At 63.6% G+C, this 15295-nt stretch overlaps 2 protein-coding genes across 2 annotated transcripts; both read right to left on the reverse strand.

Annotated features, from left to right (window-relative positions):
* CFAP45 (cilia and flagella associated protein 45) lies at positions 1–9189 on the reverse strand (the record flags this gene model as incomplete). The annotated part of the gene is made up of 11 exons (XM_082496104.1): positions 1–141; positions 346–570; positions 1268–1461; positions 1736–1849; positions 1940–2086; positions 2380–2509; positions 2743–2921; positions 3103–3273; positions 3788–3929; positions 5951–6087; positions 9028–9189. The coding sequence occupies 11 exons, from the start codon at positions 9187–9189 to the stop codon at positions 18–20; spliced, it is 1725 nt and encodes a 574-aa protein (XP_082352230.1). The 3' UTR covers positions 1–17.
* Positions 9190–9772: 583 nt separating this feature from the next.
* TAGLN2 (transgelin 2) lies at positions 9773–13261 on the reverse strand. Its single transcript, XM_082495905.1, has 5 exons — positions 13160–13261; positions 10779–10975; positions 10528–10702; positions 10348–10450; positions 9773–10265 (listed from the first exon to the last, which is right to left on the reverse strand). The coding sequence occupies exons 2-5, from the start codon at positions 10956–10958 to the stop codon at positions 10124–10126; spliced, it is 600 nt and encodes a 199-aa protein (XP_082352031.1). The 5' UTR covers positions 10959–10975; positions 13160–13261; the 3' UTR covers positions 9773–10123.
* Positions 13262–15295: the final 2034 nt, after the last annotated feature.

Below are 15295 nucleotides of genomic sequence, written 5' to 3' on the forward strand. Positions count from 1 at the left end.
TAAGAAAATGGAAACCCCTAAGTCGCTGGGGAACCAGAGCTCCACTGCTCGTGGGGCTGAGCCTGGCCAGGAGCTGTGCTGGCTCGGTTCAGGGCCCTCCGCTCCACTTGGGCACAGTACTTCTCAGGGATGCCGGAGGCTCTGCAGAGGAAAGACATCATCAGGCAATCTGCACTACACCAGAGCTGAGATCTAGGACTATGGCTCTGGAGCAGATCCTGTTTGATGAGGATGCAAAGGTGACCCTGTGAGGTGGCACAGGGGACAGGAGATGGTGGGAAGCCAGGAAGGACTCAGGGACATGCAGGGAACCAGGGAAATAAGCAGCCACTGGCAGCACATCACCTGAGCTCCTGCATCTTCTGCTGCTTGAACTGGGCGATGCGCTGGCTGCGCTGGCGAGCCTCCTCCTCCAGCCGCCGGCACTCCTCGAAGGTGGCCACCCGCTCCTGCGCCAGCTGCTGCTGACGCTCCCGCATCTGACGCCGGACGTCGTTAGCATGGGCGAGCTGCAGACCTGCCCTCCGTGCTTCCTCTGCCTTCTCCTTCTCAATCTGCTCCCGCTGGACCCTGCAGGAGAGCTCGGGGCAGTTGAAGGGCCCCGATCCAGCCCCTGCACGTGCCGATAACCTGCTCGCATGGCCTCGGCCAGCACCAGAGCCACCGACTGTGCTGACAGGCACAAGAAGGACATGGACCTGGTGGAGTGGGGCCAGAGGAGGCCCCAGAGATGCGAGGGCTAGAGCTCCTCTGCTGGGAGGACAGGCTGGGAGAGTCAGGGGGGTTCAGCCTGGAGAAGAGAAGGCTCTGGGGAGACTTCCGAGCCCCTTCCAGTGCCTAAAGGGGCTCCAGGAGAGCTGGGGAGGGACTCTGGGTCAGGGAGGGGAGCCATGGGACGAGGGGGAATGGTTTGACACTGACAGAGGGGACATTGAGATGAGATATTGGGAAGAAATTGTTGGCTGTGCGGGCGGTGAGCCCCTGGTGCAGGTTGCCCCGAGAAGCTGTGGCTGCCCCATCCCTGGAGGTGTTCAAGACCGGGTTGGACGGGGCTTGGAGCAACCTGGGCTGGGGGGAGGTGGCCCTGCCCAGGGTAGGGGGGTGGAACTGGGTGGTCTTTAAGGTCCCTTCCAACCCAAACCATTCTGTGGTTCTATGACTTGTTGCTGGGAGCCCCCCTGACACCGCATCACCCATCTCTCAGCCCCGTTTCGAATGGCAGGGCCTGGCCATCTCACCAGCCAGCTCCCAGCACCTTCCCTCTCACCTGAGGATCCTCTCGAACTCGTGGCGGTCCTGCTGCACCTGCACAGCCATGCTGTGCTGCCGCTGGGCAATCTGCTCCAGGCGGCTCCGCTTCAGCATCTGCTCCACCTCGGCCTTCCTCTGCGCTGCCTCCTTCTCCTTGCGCCGCCACTCTCGCTCGGCAGCCTCTTGGCTGCGCTTGGCCCTCAGCGCATCCTGCCAAAGGGGAATGGTGGTGATGCTGGAGGCATCATGGAGGGCTTCCCTCAGGGGGGAGGTATGGATGCACTTGACCATGGTTATGCCTCTCTCCCAGCGCCAAGGTCAGCACTGCACCAGGACATCACCTGTGTCCAAGTGCTGATGCAGACCTGCAACGCCCCAGGAGACCCACCACATCCAGGGGGGCTTTTGCTTTGCTGGGGTGGTGGCGAGGAAGGTGGCGAGCGAGCCAGCACAGGAGCACATCATGTGTCAGCATGCCACTCACCTGCTCTGCTTGGTGGTCCTGGGCCCTCTCCTGCATGGCCCTCAAGCGTGCCATCTCCTTCTCCTTCTCCTGATGGATTCTCTCCTGCTCAGCTTCAAACTCGGCCTCCCGCTCCTGCGTGGGACAGAGCATCGTGGCAGCTCCTGCAGCACCTGTGCTGCCCGCTGAATCTACGCCAGTGCCACACATGCTCAGTCCTCTTACCATTTTCTGCCTCTGGTACTCGAGCACCCGCTTGTCTGCCATCCTCTCCTGCTCCCGCTGCTCCTCCTTGAGCCTCTGGTTCTCGTCGTTGACACGTTTAATCTCAGCCTGCATTTTCTTCTGTTGCTCCTGTCTCCGCTCCAAGTCCTGAAAACAGTGCAGAGGGTCCGAGGGTGACAGGGCAAGTGCCGCAGCACAGAGCGCTGCCTCCCCTCCTCCCTGTGTGCCTTCCTAAGGGCACAGCAGCACACTCTGGGCAAGGGAGGGCTCAGTGGCTCGGGTCTCTTTCTGAGGACACCTCAAATTCCCCGAGAGACCAGAGCTTTAATTCTGCCAGCTGTTGTCTCCACACATCAAGTCTGATTTACTCAGCACTGGGTCACCCTTCCAACAAGGTGAAAATCTAACTCCAGCCCGCACTGCTCCCCAGCAGGTCGCACCTTCAGGTCCTCCATCTTCAGCTGCTCCAGGTGCTCCAGCATCTCCTGAGCCTCCTGGTCCCGCTGCTCAGCTCTCATAGCCCGCTCCTCCGCGTTCTGCTCCATCTGCTTCACAATCTCCTGCCTCCCTCTGGAAAGAAGAAAGTGGAAGGGTTCCCCCTGGCTCCATCCTGTTCCCAGAAGCAGAAATGCCAGCACAGACATCAGGCGGTGTGTCTGCTGCCTCATGCTGCCTGGTCCAGCTGCTGTGACCTGGAGGTGTGCTGTGGTGTGACGCCAGCAGCCGGGGCTTACCCCAGCTCTGGCACAAGGCCTGGGAAGAGGATGGATGTCTCTGCGGGGAAGAGGGACCCTTTCGCAAACCTGATCAGCTCCTGCTTCCTCTTGCGCTCCAGCTCCTCCTGCATCTCTTCGGCCTTTTTCCTCTCCACCTCCATCATTGTGGCCAGGCGCTTCTCTTCTTCCTCCAGCTCTTTTGCAATGAGCTGCTTCTCGAGGATCTGCGTGTCACGGACCATGTGGCACTTGGCACCAAGGATCAGCTGTGGGGACAACAGGTATCCCTGGTCTCCGAGCCAGACTTGGCAGAGGCAGCAGGGACAGACACACAGACATAGGGGAAAAGGGAAGGAGGGGAAGACCCTGGGTAGCAACAAGTAGAGGAAGGTCCAGGGTGGATAGGCAAAGCTCAAGGGAGCTCTGAGCAGGAGCCCCCATCCCTACCTCGCTGAACTCCTTGATCTCATCCTCCTGCTCCATGCGCAGCCTGCTCGCCCGCTGCAGCAGGTACTGGGCCCGCTCCCGCGCCTCCTCCTCCAGCTCACTCAGCTTCCCTGTCTGCTGCTGCAGGACGGCCTTTTCCTTTGCCGCGCTCTTGCGCTCGCTCACCGCCTCCTGGGGGGACAGGCAGGGCTGCCGAGAGCCCGGCTCGAGAGGGGCACAGCAGGCTCCTCCAGTGCTGGTCCAGGGGATGGGTCGCCCTGTCCCACCCCCCCCCCACCCCCCGTTAAGACGCCCCGCTGCCTTTGCAGGGTGGCAGAAATGCAGCACAGAGGCTTCATCACAGCTCTGGGATCACCGTGGGCTGGGGGGGGGGCAACCAGCATGGGATTCCTTCCCCACCCATGGACCGGGCAAACCCAGGGGTCCTGCAGGGCCCTTCCTGGGCTGGGGATCAGAGGAGACCTGGGACATGCAGCCCCTGCACGCCGCCCCGGCAGCCACGGGCGCACCAAAACTGGGTGAAAGAGGGAGGAATGTGGTGGCCACCAAACAGAGCTCTGGGGCAGCCCCAGCTGGCGTGTCTCTGTCCCACAAGGTCGGCTCTGCCTGGGTGCCTCCACCTCCACCCACAGCCCAAGAAGGGCCAGCAAGCAGGGAAAGAAGGGGCAGAAGGGGAAATGCCTACGCGAACAGCTTCCTTCTCCTCTTTGAGGGCTGCCAGCTTGGCCTCACGCTCCTCCTTGGTCAGGACTTGAGCTGCTGCTTTAATGCGCTGGAAATCCTCCTGGCCAATAATGAGGGATGCTGTGGGGTTCTCCGCAGGGACGCTGGGCACAGAGAGACAGGGGTCAGCGGCACAGAGACTCTGACAGCTCCCTCTTCCCTGCCCCGCTAACCTCCCTGCCCGGCCGCAGGACCTGCCCGGGCTGCCCACACGACCAGGACTCACTCCAGAGCAATGCAGGAACTACATGAGCTGGTGGGGGGACCCGACTCTCCGGTTCAGGGGGGAGGAAGAAACAGAAAGTGCAGTGAAAGCAGTGCCACGCGGTGATGCACGGGGGACAGGATGCTCAGCAGGGTGGCCACAGACCTCCCAGGAAAACCCCAAAACATTCAGCGTGGGCCTAGTCAGCCCAAATAAAAAAAAAAACCGCTGGAAGTATTTCAGTCCAACTTGACTTTCTGAGCCCTCCATTGTGAAAATTTTGACCACTGCCTTGACCCCTTTTCCAGCAGGACACGTTGCTCATCTCTGCCCCCCACCCCCCAACTGACTGTTGCTGCTCCTGTGTGCTGGACCAAAACTTGTGGTCCGTGAGGACAGGTCCTGGGGAGCAGAAGGTGCTTTATCACTCAGTTTAATGACACTCGGTCTGCTCCAGCTCCAGATCTGCACAGCACAGCTCGGCTTCGGCTCTGCCGCCCCGGGAATCCATCCGTCATGAGACGAGGAAACACAGTGCTGCCCAAACACAGAGCACCCGCTCCCCTCCCAGCGCTGGCAGGTGTCCCTCCAGCCGTCACCCCGGCTCCGCGGGACACTGCAGAGCCACGAACTCTGCCCGTGACTCACACTGTGGTTTAGAGGAAATCACTGAAGCTCTTGGTGCCCCCATTTCCCCACTTGTAAAAATGTGGATAATAATACGGGGCTGTTTTCCAGGGGAGTTGTAAGGAGTTAATTACTCTGTGTATTACTCAGATACCATGGTGACGCGTGCGGTGTAGGAGCGTATATTAACCAAATGCATAGAGCACTTTGAAGATGTTCAGGACTAAGAATTTACTCATTATTATTGTGTGTCACCTTTCATCCACCCTTGTGAATATGAACAGATACCTGCATAATGATCATTCAAGAGCTGCATCACAGCATCGGATTCCAGGACGCTTTAAAGAATGGCTAATGGTCACAACGGCACTAATAAATGTAATGACACAGTGGCCACTGCTTCAGTTGTCCCAGTGTTTGGGTGACCAGCCTGAGATGTCTAGGGCCTGATTTTCAGGAATAAAACCAGCACAAACAGTTTCCATTAGCTTCAGCTGGAGCTGTGGCTGTGCAGCACATCTGCAAATTGGCCCTCAGCTTTGGCAGCAGGGTCAAATAAGAACGTGAACATATAAAACCAGGTACCACTCTCGAAAGCCTGAACCAGCCTTGAAAGCCCGAACCAGTGCCTCTGTGTCATTTCACTCCCACAAAACCCAAACCATCTGTGGGGCAGGTGTCATGTTTTACGGGGTGTCACAGGGAGGTTTAAAACAGGAAGCGAAGATGAACCTCGCACTGAACAACTACAAGGAAAATTTAGGGAGGTCAAAATGAGGCTAAATTGGAGCTGGCCGGGATAATGGCCCTATTCATGTCTATGTGCTGCAGGCTTTTAAGGAGCGTAGTAATTAGGCCCAGGGTTCCTACAGTTCAGCCTTGCTTATAAAACATCCCTGTAGAGAAACACACAGCTCCCAGTGCTCAGGGGCTGCAGGCGATGCTCCGCTGCCTTTCTCACATGGGGGTTTTCAGTATCAGAGCACGGGAGGCAGCGTTTGACACGTGATGGGGGGCTGTTCAGCCCAGAAGGACTTTTCTGGCTGCTGAAGTTTTATGTTGCTTTTCACTGCTTCTCGTGATGATTCAGTGCCTCTGTAAAACACCCAGTGCTCAGTGCTTGCCGGCTCCACTGCTGCCCAAGCCAGGCATATCGGAGCACTCCTGCCCATCCCTCCTCCCCTGGGATGTCCTGGAAAAGGGTGGGACAAGCTCTGTGCACCGAGACAGTGCTGTGACAGACACACAGGATCCTGAAAACTCCTCAGAGCTGCCACTTGAGCACAGACTTACATGAGGTCACGGATGAAGTCCTTGGTGATGAGACGGATGGTCTCGGGCTTGTGCCTGCCAGTGGGTGATGCTTTTGGGGCAGTCTGCACATCCTGAAGGATCACGATGGGGCTGCCAGAGTGTGACTGCCGCAGGTTCTGCAAGAGAAGATGGTGTTTCCTACGGCTTTCCTGCCACCACCCCATGCCCAGCTGTCTGCCCCGGTGCCTGGGCATGGAGATGCTCTGGGCATGAGAGGCCACAGGTTCCTGTGAGCTTGGGATGCTTTCTGACAAACACCCTCTCGCATCATCAGGACCAGCAAAGTCTGGGCACAGGAAAGGTTTTTTGCCTCAGCAGCCCCAAAGACCTGATGCGGACAGGGGGAGAACCAAAAATAGCTCTACACCACTTGTTTTACTATAAAAAAAATCTGTGCATCAGTCTCTCACCCAGACCTGAAGCAAAGGATGAGCTGATGCTCAAGCATTATCTCATCTACCTTGAGCTGGTGGCAGCTGCCCCAGTCCCGCTCACCCGTGGCCACCAGCACCTCTGTCCTGCTGAGCCCCACAAACTCAGGAGAAACCACCCCAGACTGACCCAAACTTGCTGGGGACTGTCAGGGGGGTCCCGGGGAGGAGGAAGTGGGGACAGCTCGAGGTCTGGCCTTGCAGGGCAAACAACTGGCAGACAGCACTGGGCAGAAACCAGTCCTCCCAGCACAGCCTGGCCTGGTGCCGGTCCTCTGCTCTAGCCGAGACTGCCACCTAGTGAAGCGTCCACCGGCTGCGGGGTGACTCGGGGACAGGATGGGTGCTGGGAGCCCCCGGAGGGGTGGGAGCAGCCAAAGGATGTCCCAAACACGCGTGGGGCCGCCCCACAGGACCCCCCAGCCCCCCATCAGGCCGCAGGGTCTCTGACAGGCAGGAACGGGCATCCCCTCCACCCTGGGTGAAGCCCTGCTGGGGCTGCTGCCGATCCCACGGGATGAGAATTTTTTGGAACAGGCAAACCTCCAGCAGCCAAGCGGGACGGTCCCCGGCCAGGAGACTCGAGCCTGGCAGGGCCACCTCAGGTTCGGCTTCCCAAGCCCAGGGCCACTTCCCCGAGCCCAACCATGGCGTAGGTGTCCTGGCAAAACCCTCACCCGGGTCAGGGAACCGCAAGAACTAATCTAAGGTACACACAGATGTGTGGTTTCCCTTGTACTTCTACTTACTAGTTCAGCTTTAAAGTCCTAAGTGACTGCTGGAACAAATCCTATAGCCTGCCAGGTGCTGAGCAGTTCCCTGGGAACTTGCTGCCAGCAATAGTTCCATTTAAGGCTCTGCAATATTTCCATTTTACAGGTCTGATGACCCCAAACTATGGGCTCTCCTGCAGCCCAGCATGGTAGCTACCAGAACAGCTTCCCAGCCACCATGGGCTCCAAGTACGAGCTGTTGAATTAAAGGGTTTGGCAGTGAAACACCCGTGCAAACAAAGATAATGGTGTTTTTCAGCGCAGCCAATTTGCTTGTTGTCCCCAAAGCCAGGAGAACTCCTAGGACTAGACCTGGATTAATCTCAGGGAACTCAACACCCGTGTGAGTGTTATGACATTTTTATCTAAGTGCCTGGAAGGCCTCCAAGATAACAGATCATAAACCTGCCCGGGGCTCTTTGGCTCACAGGGCACATGGACCCAGCCACCCTGGAGCAGGTCGCTTGCCGGGAGCACTCCCAAACTCCCGCCCCACAAGGCAAACCGTCCGCACAGCCTCCAGTGGGGAGCAGAGGTAATCTTCATTACACGCTTCCTTCCTCTCCTCTGAAAAACCAAAGGGTTTTGGCAAGTGTCTTCAGACAGATTTGTTTCAAGCGATAAGACCCAGGAGAGGAAATTACAGCCGCAAACGCACACCCCTGCAGAGGGATGACTGCCTTGAACGCAGCGCGGTCCCCCCCACAGCAGCTGCCTGCCCGCTGCCGCCCTGGCGGAGGTATCACCAATGTTTCATTACGCGTTTTATCAGCTGAAGAGACAGCGAGTGTGAGATGGGCCAAACTCCGTTGGCGCCTAGCCTGGCCCTTGTTCCTCGATGTGTGTCAAAGACGACACAAAGGGTGTGGAGAGCCAACGGCTGCAGCCATAAACCCAACCTGCCACGGGGAGGGCACCCGGGAGAGGCAATAGAGGAGGTGGGGGAAGAAGCACATCCAAAACATCACCTTTCTGGCCACCTTGCCTGGAAAACGCCATCGTCCAGAGGCTGCAGGTCTCCCCTGGGGTCTCCTGCAGGAGCCGACTACAGCCCAGGGACACACGCGGAGGAAGCGAGTCTTTTCCTTACGGGACCAGGGAGGAAAGAGCTGCTGTTCTGTGTTTATCTCCTCTCTCCATGGCCAGGGCGTCCGGCCAGGAGGTCAGAGACCTGCTGCAGTTCTGCCTTGTCTCCAAGGGGACCGATTTCGTAGCTCCCTGATGAAAGTCTAAATATGTTGGCAACGAGCGACTCTGGAAGCTTCCAGCCCCTGCTCCAAGGACTCGCTACATATCCCACATGAAATAACCGCTGTCTAACCCATAACGCCGGCTCCTCTCCTTCACCGGGGGGTCTCAACTGCTGACCCTCCTTTGTCTCGCTAATTAACTGATTGCCCTGTGAAAAGTGGGAGTGTGGGGTGCGGAGGAGGACAGAGGCTCACGCAGTGTTGGCACCTCCCGGGAGGTGGTGGTGGTGGTGGTGGGATTTTGTACCCTCCCAGAAGGACCTGAACGTCGGGGTCCCGCCGCGGGACAGGGCTCGGGGAGGACTGGACACGGTGCCCCGCACCCAACCAGGGACCACGGGGGCGATATGGCGGAGAAGAGCCCCCGGCAAGCGGCATGGCGGGATGAGGCCCGGCAGAGGAGGTGCGAGGGGCCACAGCACCCGGAGCCCCCCCCGAGTCGGGGCCGGGGAGAACCGGGCAGGGCCGTAGCACCACGGAGCTGCCGGTGGGATAGGAACGGCTCCGGGTCCGGGTCCGACCTCCAGCCATGGCCCTGCCCGGGGCGGGGGGGGGGGGGTCGGGCAGCCCCGGTGGTGCCCGCGGCGTCGCGGCCGCCTTACCCGGCTCTCTCCGAACAGCGCCTCATCCACCGCGGGGCTGCGGGCCCGGTTCTGGTACCGGCTGCGGGGCTGCCCGGGGGGGCGGCGGGGCGGGCCCGGGGCGGCGGGACGGGCCGCGACCACCATGGCGCTCCGAGCGGCGGCGGCGACGGCCGTCGCCATAGCAACAACCCCCCCCCCGGCTCTCCTGGCAACCGCTGCGCGGGCGGGGGCGGGGCTGAGGCCGGAGGTCCGCGCTGGGCGGGGACTCTATGGTGTGCGGGGCGGGGCGGGGGGGGGGGGGGTTTGCGTGTGTGGGTGTCTTCACGCGCGGGGTGGTCCCCACCCGTGGCCCCCTGCCCAGCCACGCCCTCGGACCACACCCCACACCCCCCGCGACCACCGCCCACCCCACAGGGACGACAGGGAGTCAGCAGCGACTGCCCCGCCCTTCACGGAAAGTCCCGCCCACCAGCCCTAGTCCCGCCCCTCCAGGCAACCCCCGCCCACCAACCATTGCCCCGCCCACCAACCATTGCCCCGCCCCTCCACACCTCACCAGCCCGGTGCTGCTCCACCAGCCCCGCCCCTTCGGCCCTTGCCCCGCCCCTCCGGCCCTTGCCCCGCCCCTCCACGTGGCCTGCCTGCTGCCATGCTGTGCTGCGAGGCAGAGGGGTCCCTGCATCCCCCAAAAGGGGTCTCCCCTCCCCCTGCCCCCCCTCCCCGCCCCCAGTTTTCCCCCCCATCAGGAGCACCCAGGCCTGGAAAGAAGAATAGCCATTTATTGAGGCGTGTGGGGGGGGGGCACCCCCCCAGCACAGTGGTGGGGCTGGGGGGGCACCATAGCCCCCCAAGGCACCGGCGGAAAGTGGGCACAGCAGAGGAGGAGGGCAGCCTGGTAACCCCCTCCCGGCCCACACCCAGCAAAATAATAATAATAAAAAAAGACTTTGGTCCTGGAAATACTGGCAGGGGGGTGGGTGCCCAGGTGGGGGGCACCCGGCTGGTCCGCAGCAGGGGGTGTGTGTTAAGGCAGTTTGGGGACCGGCCCCGGGGGGCCCCTCACGGGCAGGGCCGGGGGAGCCATGCCTGGGGCCAGCGGGGGTGGCGCAGGTGCTCAGAGGATCTGGCGGGGCATGCCGTAGCCCGTCATGCCGGCCTGCGAGGCGCCCCGGTTGGTGCCCATCTGCAGCCCGATGACACTCTGGCCCTCCTTCAGCTTGTCCTCAGAGAAGACGCGCCGGTTCTCCTGCGACTTCCTGTGGGCATGGCAGGAGTCAATGTTCCCGTGGGACCCCACAGCCCAGCACACCACCCCCCCCCCCAGCACCCACCACTTACTTGGGGAACCAGTTGGGGTCTCCCATGAAGAGCCCATCGCCCTTAGCCACAGCCAGGCTGCCCAGGTTCATCAGGGTCCTCTGCACGCACGCCATGTTCTTCCCTGCAAGGCCCCAGGCAGTCTCAGCCCCGTCCCCATCCATCCCAGTCCCCATCCCCTGCACCCATCCGGCCGCTCACCTTCCCAGAGGTCAACGGTCTGGAAGATGTCGGTGGCGGCGATGCCGTAGTGCTCGGCCGCCTGCAGGAACTGCGAGATCTGTTCCATCTGCTTGAAGGCCATGGTGGACGCCTGGATCTTGGCCACTGGGCTCTGGCCCCGTGGGTGCAGGCTGTTGATGAGCCGGCACAGCACCTAGCCAGGAGGGAGCTGGGGGTCAGGCGGCATAGAACGGCGGCCCCCCACCCCAGCCAGCCCTGGGGGTACTCACAGTGCCATCCTTCAGCCACTGCTGGAAGCCGTCCCTGCCAGGTGCCGGCTGCGTGACATCCCCGCCACACTGTGCCAGGATCCACCGCACCAGGATCTGCTCCAGCTCGGGGTCGTACTGCCGGTCAATCTTCTGCTGTACCTCCCGGCTGAGGCCGTACGATGGTCCCCGGTTTGCCATGCTGACGGCGGAGGTTTCTGCAGAGATCAGACCCCCCCATCAGCAGCTCCGGTGGCACCAGGGAATCCGGCACGGGACGGACATGGCCCCGTGCCCACAGCATGGTGGTTGGGGACAGCGGGTGACAGCAGGCACAGTGGCTGCTCCCCAGCAGCATGGCAGAGCCCCATCCTGCCCGGCCAGGCTGCCTGGACATCCAGCACAGGCGCCTTATCACCAGTGCCAGGCGCTGCCCAGGCTCTGCCCTGCCCTGCCTGCTTCCTGCACAGCCGGCCAGGAGCAGGCACCCCGTCCGTGCCCACCCGAGGACGACGGGGCAACGTGGCCCTGGGCAGGGTGGGCAGCACCGTGGCACCTCCGTGCCGGGGTCGGATCCTGCGCCTTGAGCATCCCTGTCCTGGCGTCTCGGCCCCGCCAAGCGCGAACGGACTTGGCAGTCGCTCGCTGCCGGTCGAAGCTTGTTTGCGAAGCTCACCCGTTTGCTCGGGCTGGGTGCCAGATCCGGGACCGGCTTGGAAACACAGGGCCCAGGGCCACTGGCAGTGGTGCCCCCACCCCGGCAGGAGAGCCAGACCCAGTGGGCCCCATGGCCAGGCACTGCCCTTGCCAAAGCGCCACCAGAGCCAGTGCGCCACCAGGTAGCACTGTACAAGGGGGGGGGGGGGGGAAGGATGGAGGTTGTGCAGGTGTCTGTGGGGGTGACGCGAGGGGACCAGCGCTGCCCTGACCATGCACACAGGGTGCTCCAAACCCTGTGGAGGTCTGGACCCCCTCTGCCCACCAGCGATGGGCAGGCGGGTTTCCCTGGGCTGTATATTACCTCCCATGCCCAGTCCTGCACCCCTGGCTTTTGGGGGGCACGCAGAAGCAGGAGCATGTGCTGTTCCCCCCCAGGGTGCGTATGCCCCTGCCAGCCCCGGTGCCCGGCGCCCCGGTTGGGGACATGTGGCAGCTGCTGGCGAGGGGCAGCCCAGCCTGGGACAGGGCTCGACCTGGTCACCCGTTTGGCTTCAGGCTCGGGGCTCCTGTCACCGGGAGCAGCCAGGGGATGCGCCACCCCGGTTTATCGCCACAGGAGAAAAATCAACCCCAAGCCCCCGGGGAAGTGGCCGCAGCGGCGCACCGGCCACCCCACAACCGCCCTGGGCCAGCCGGGCATCCCCCCACAGCCACGGGCCGCCGCGGGCAGCCCCCGCAGGGAGGGAGTCGGCTTCCCCGGGGCGCGGGGAGCGCCCGGCCGGGGGCCAAGCCGGTTGGGAAACAAAGAGGAGCTGAAATTGGTGTAGACAGCGCTGATTTCCCGACACAGCCGGGGCTCGCCCAGACAGAGCGGGGGGGGGGTGGGGGAGGCGGACCCATAGCAGCCCTGGGGGCAGCGGGGAGGGGACCATGCGCAGGCACGGCCACCCTGGGGACCCTCCAGGCATCCCGGGGGCAGCGGGGAGGGTATCCCCGCTGGGGCGCAGCCACCCTTGGGTCCCCGTAGGTCTCCTGGGGCCGGCAGGGAGGGGGCTATGCCCAGCTCCCATGGACTCCCCCCCCCAGTGCCAGCAGGGAGGGGACCCCAACCAGCACAGGGCCACCCTGGGGACCCTCGAGACACCCCGCGGGCAGCAGGGAGGGGACTGCACGCAGGGCGCGGCCACGCTGGTGTCCCCATAGACCCCCGGGCCAGCGGGGACGGGACCCCCGGCCGGGACACAGCCGCTCTGGGGACCCCGCAGCCAGTCAAGGGGCAGTGGGGACGTGACCAGAGGGGACTGGACCCGGCCTGGCCGGGGCGCGGCCACCCCGGGGCCAGCGAGGAAGGGACCGGGGCTCGGAGGAGTGGCAGCCTCAGCACCGGGTCCGCCGTGCCGGCTCCGAGGGACGGCGGTAGCGGGACGGACGCACCCCCGGGGCGCCCGGAGCGGCGGGGCCGGAAGCCGCACCCGTGTCCCGCTTCCCGGGCGCGGCCGCGTGTCCCGGCGGCTCCGCGGGCGCCGCGCCCGGCCCTGCCCGGAGCCGTTACCCCGGCGGGGCGGGGCGGGGCCGGCCCGGGGGACCGGTCCCGCTCCGGGTCCTCGGGGCAGAACGGCCCCGGCCATTTTAGGGCAGCGCGTCCGGTCCCGGTCCCCATCTCCATCCCGGCCCCGGGTCCCCGTCCCCACCTGCCGCCCGGTGCCCGCGGGGCGCTGCCCGGTGCCCGCGTCCCTCCCTACCTGCAGCGCCGATCCCGCGGTCCCGGTGCGGCAGTGGCGGATGCCGCCGCCCGCGCCCTTTTCACGGCTGATGTCAGCGCAGCCGGGGGCGGCCCGGTACCGCCCGCTCCCGGGGCGGGTCCACCGGGCCGGGGCCGCGCCGCCACCGCGCCCCGGGCAGCCCCGCCCCGGCCGGCGGCCCCGCGGGGAGAGGGCTCCGGCCCGGGATGGGGACCGGGGCCACGGCAGTGGTGGGGGGCATAGGAGGTCGTGGTGGCAGGGAGACACCGGGGCTGTGTGGGGACAGGGGTGCTGCGTTGGGGACAGGGCAGTCGTGGTGGGTGGGGGACATCGGGGATTTGGCGGGGACAGGGTGGCTGTGGTGGCAGGGGGACACGGGTTGTGGTGGCCACAGGATGGCTGTGGTGGCTGAGGTGAGGACAGGGCGGTAGTGGCTGAGACAGGCTGGCTAGAGTGTTTGAGGGACAGCAGGGTTTTGGTGGGGATATGGGGGCTGTGATGACCATGGTGAAGGCAGAATGTGGCATGGTGGCAGTGGGGGACAAAGATGTGATGGTGGCAGGGCACAGCTATAGTAGCAAGAGTCACAGTCACCACGGTGGCAGGGGGACAGCTCAAGGGGCTGCAGGCCCTGCAGGGACACGGCCTCCCCAGCACCCACAGTGTTCCCAGCGGTGCAGGGAGGGACGATGGTGCTTGCACAAGTCCTGTCTCCATGGGAAGCGCAACCAAAACAACAAACAAAACCTCGGCCCGAAGCCACCGGCCGCCTCTGGAACGGGTGGCAGGGCCACTGCTGCAGCGTCCCTCCTGTGACCCCACCCACTCCTCAGCACCCAAAATCCATCCTGGGCTCAGCACCCACCCTACTGAGCGAGCCCAAGGTGCCACCGTCCTCTGGAGGTCAGTTGTCAGGACACCCATCACACTGGGGACCAGTCGTGGAGTGTGTGTCGTCCGTTCCCCCCCCTCCCCCCCCCCCCCCCCCCCCCCAGTGGCTAGTACCCCTCCTGCACCCACGCATGCCACGTGGCTGGTTGTGTGTTGTTCCTGTTGTCCCCCATGGCCCCCACCCGGGTTGCGGGTGGCCCCCAGAGATTTCCGGTGGGGTTTCCCCATGGCTTCGGTGACATGAGTGCATGGCTGATGGACACGCAGATGAGGGGAGCAGAGCAGGGGGGTGGCACATGACATGGGGAATGTGGGTGCCCCCTAGAACAGGAGTGACATAAGGGGGGGACAAGGTCAGGGGGTGGAGTTGCAGGGGGGAGTTGACATGGAGTTGCAGGAACTGGGGTAGGGTTAGGGGGGTCAGCATGAGGATGGCACTGTGGCAGGACCGCGGGAAAAGCTTTAATGGTGACAGAGGGGTGACCCATGGTGAGGGGGAAGCCCAGGGTGACACAGCAGGAGGGGGATGATATAGGGGGACAGGTCCCATGGAGGTGACACAGAGATCAGGAAAATGGTGACAGGGGGGCAGGCTCCCGGGAGGAACACAGCCAGGGGAGGCAGGGGGTAACAGAGGATCATTTGGGGACAGGACCCCTGGGGTTAGGGTGGGGGTGATAAGGGGACAGGACCCCCCAGGGGTGGAACAGGGCGGCACAGAGCAGGACCCAGGGGAAGGGGATGGGATGATGGGGACGGGACGATGGGGATGACACACAGGTGAGGAAGTGGTACCGGGTGGGATGCTCAGGGGATGCAGCTGGGGGGATGCAGGGGTGACACAGGCAGGACCTGGGGAAGAGGGGTGACGTTGATGTAGAGGACACAGGGGGTTCCCAGAGACACAGGGCAGGACCAGGGGGTGTGACGGGGGGCAGCTGCGGGGGGACAGAGCCAGGGGGGATGACATGGGTCACGTGGCGGGGCAGAAGGGGGTGACACAGGGGCGGGACCGGGGGGGGGGGGGGGGTGACCGTGGGGACAGTCCGGAGCGCCCCGACGTGACCCGCGCCAGAGCCCACGGGCGACCCCCGGAACACCCCGCGGCGGGGGGTGACGTAGTGCGCTCTTGGCCCCGCCCCCGTGACGCGCTCCCGCGGTATGGCCATAAAAGGGAACGAGGCGAGCGAGCCCCGCCTCGCGCGGAGCCGCCGCCAGCGCCCGCCCCGCCCCCGCGGCGATGGG

Source organism: Vanellus vanellus, assembly GCF_965231255.1.
Source record: "Vanellus vanellus genome assembly, chromosome: 27".
Taxonomy (NCBI): Eukaryota; Metazoa; Chordata; class Aves; order Charadriiformes; family Charadriidae; genus Vanellus; species Vanellus vanellus.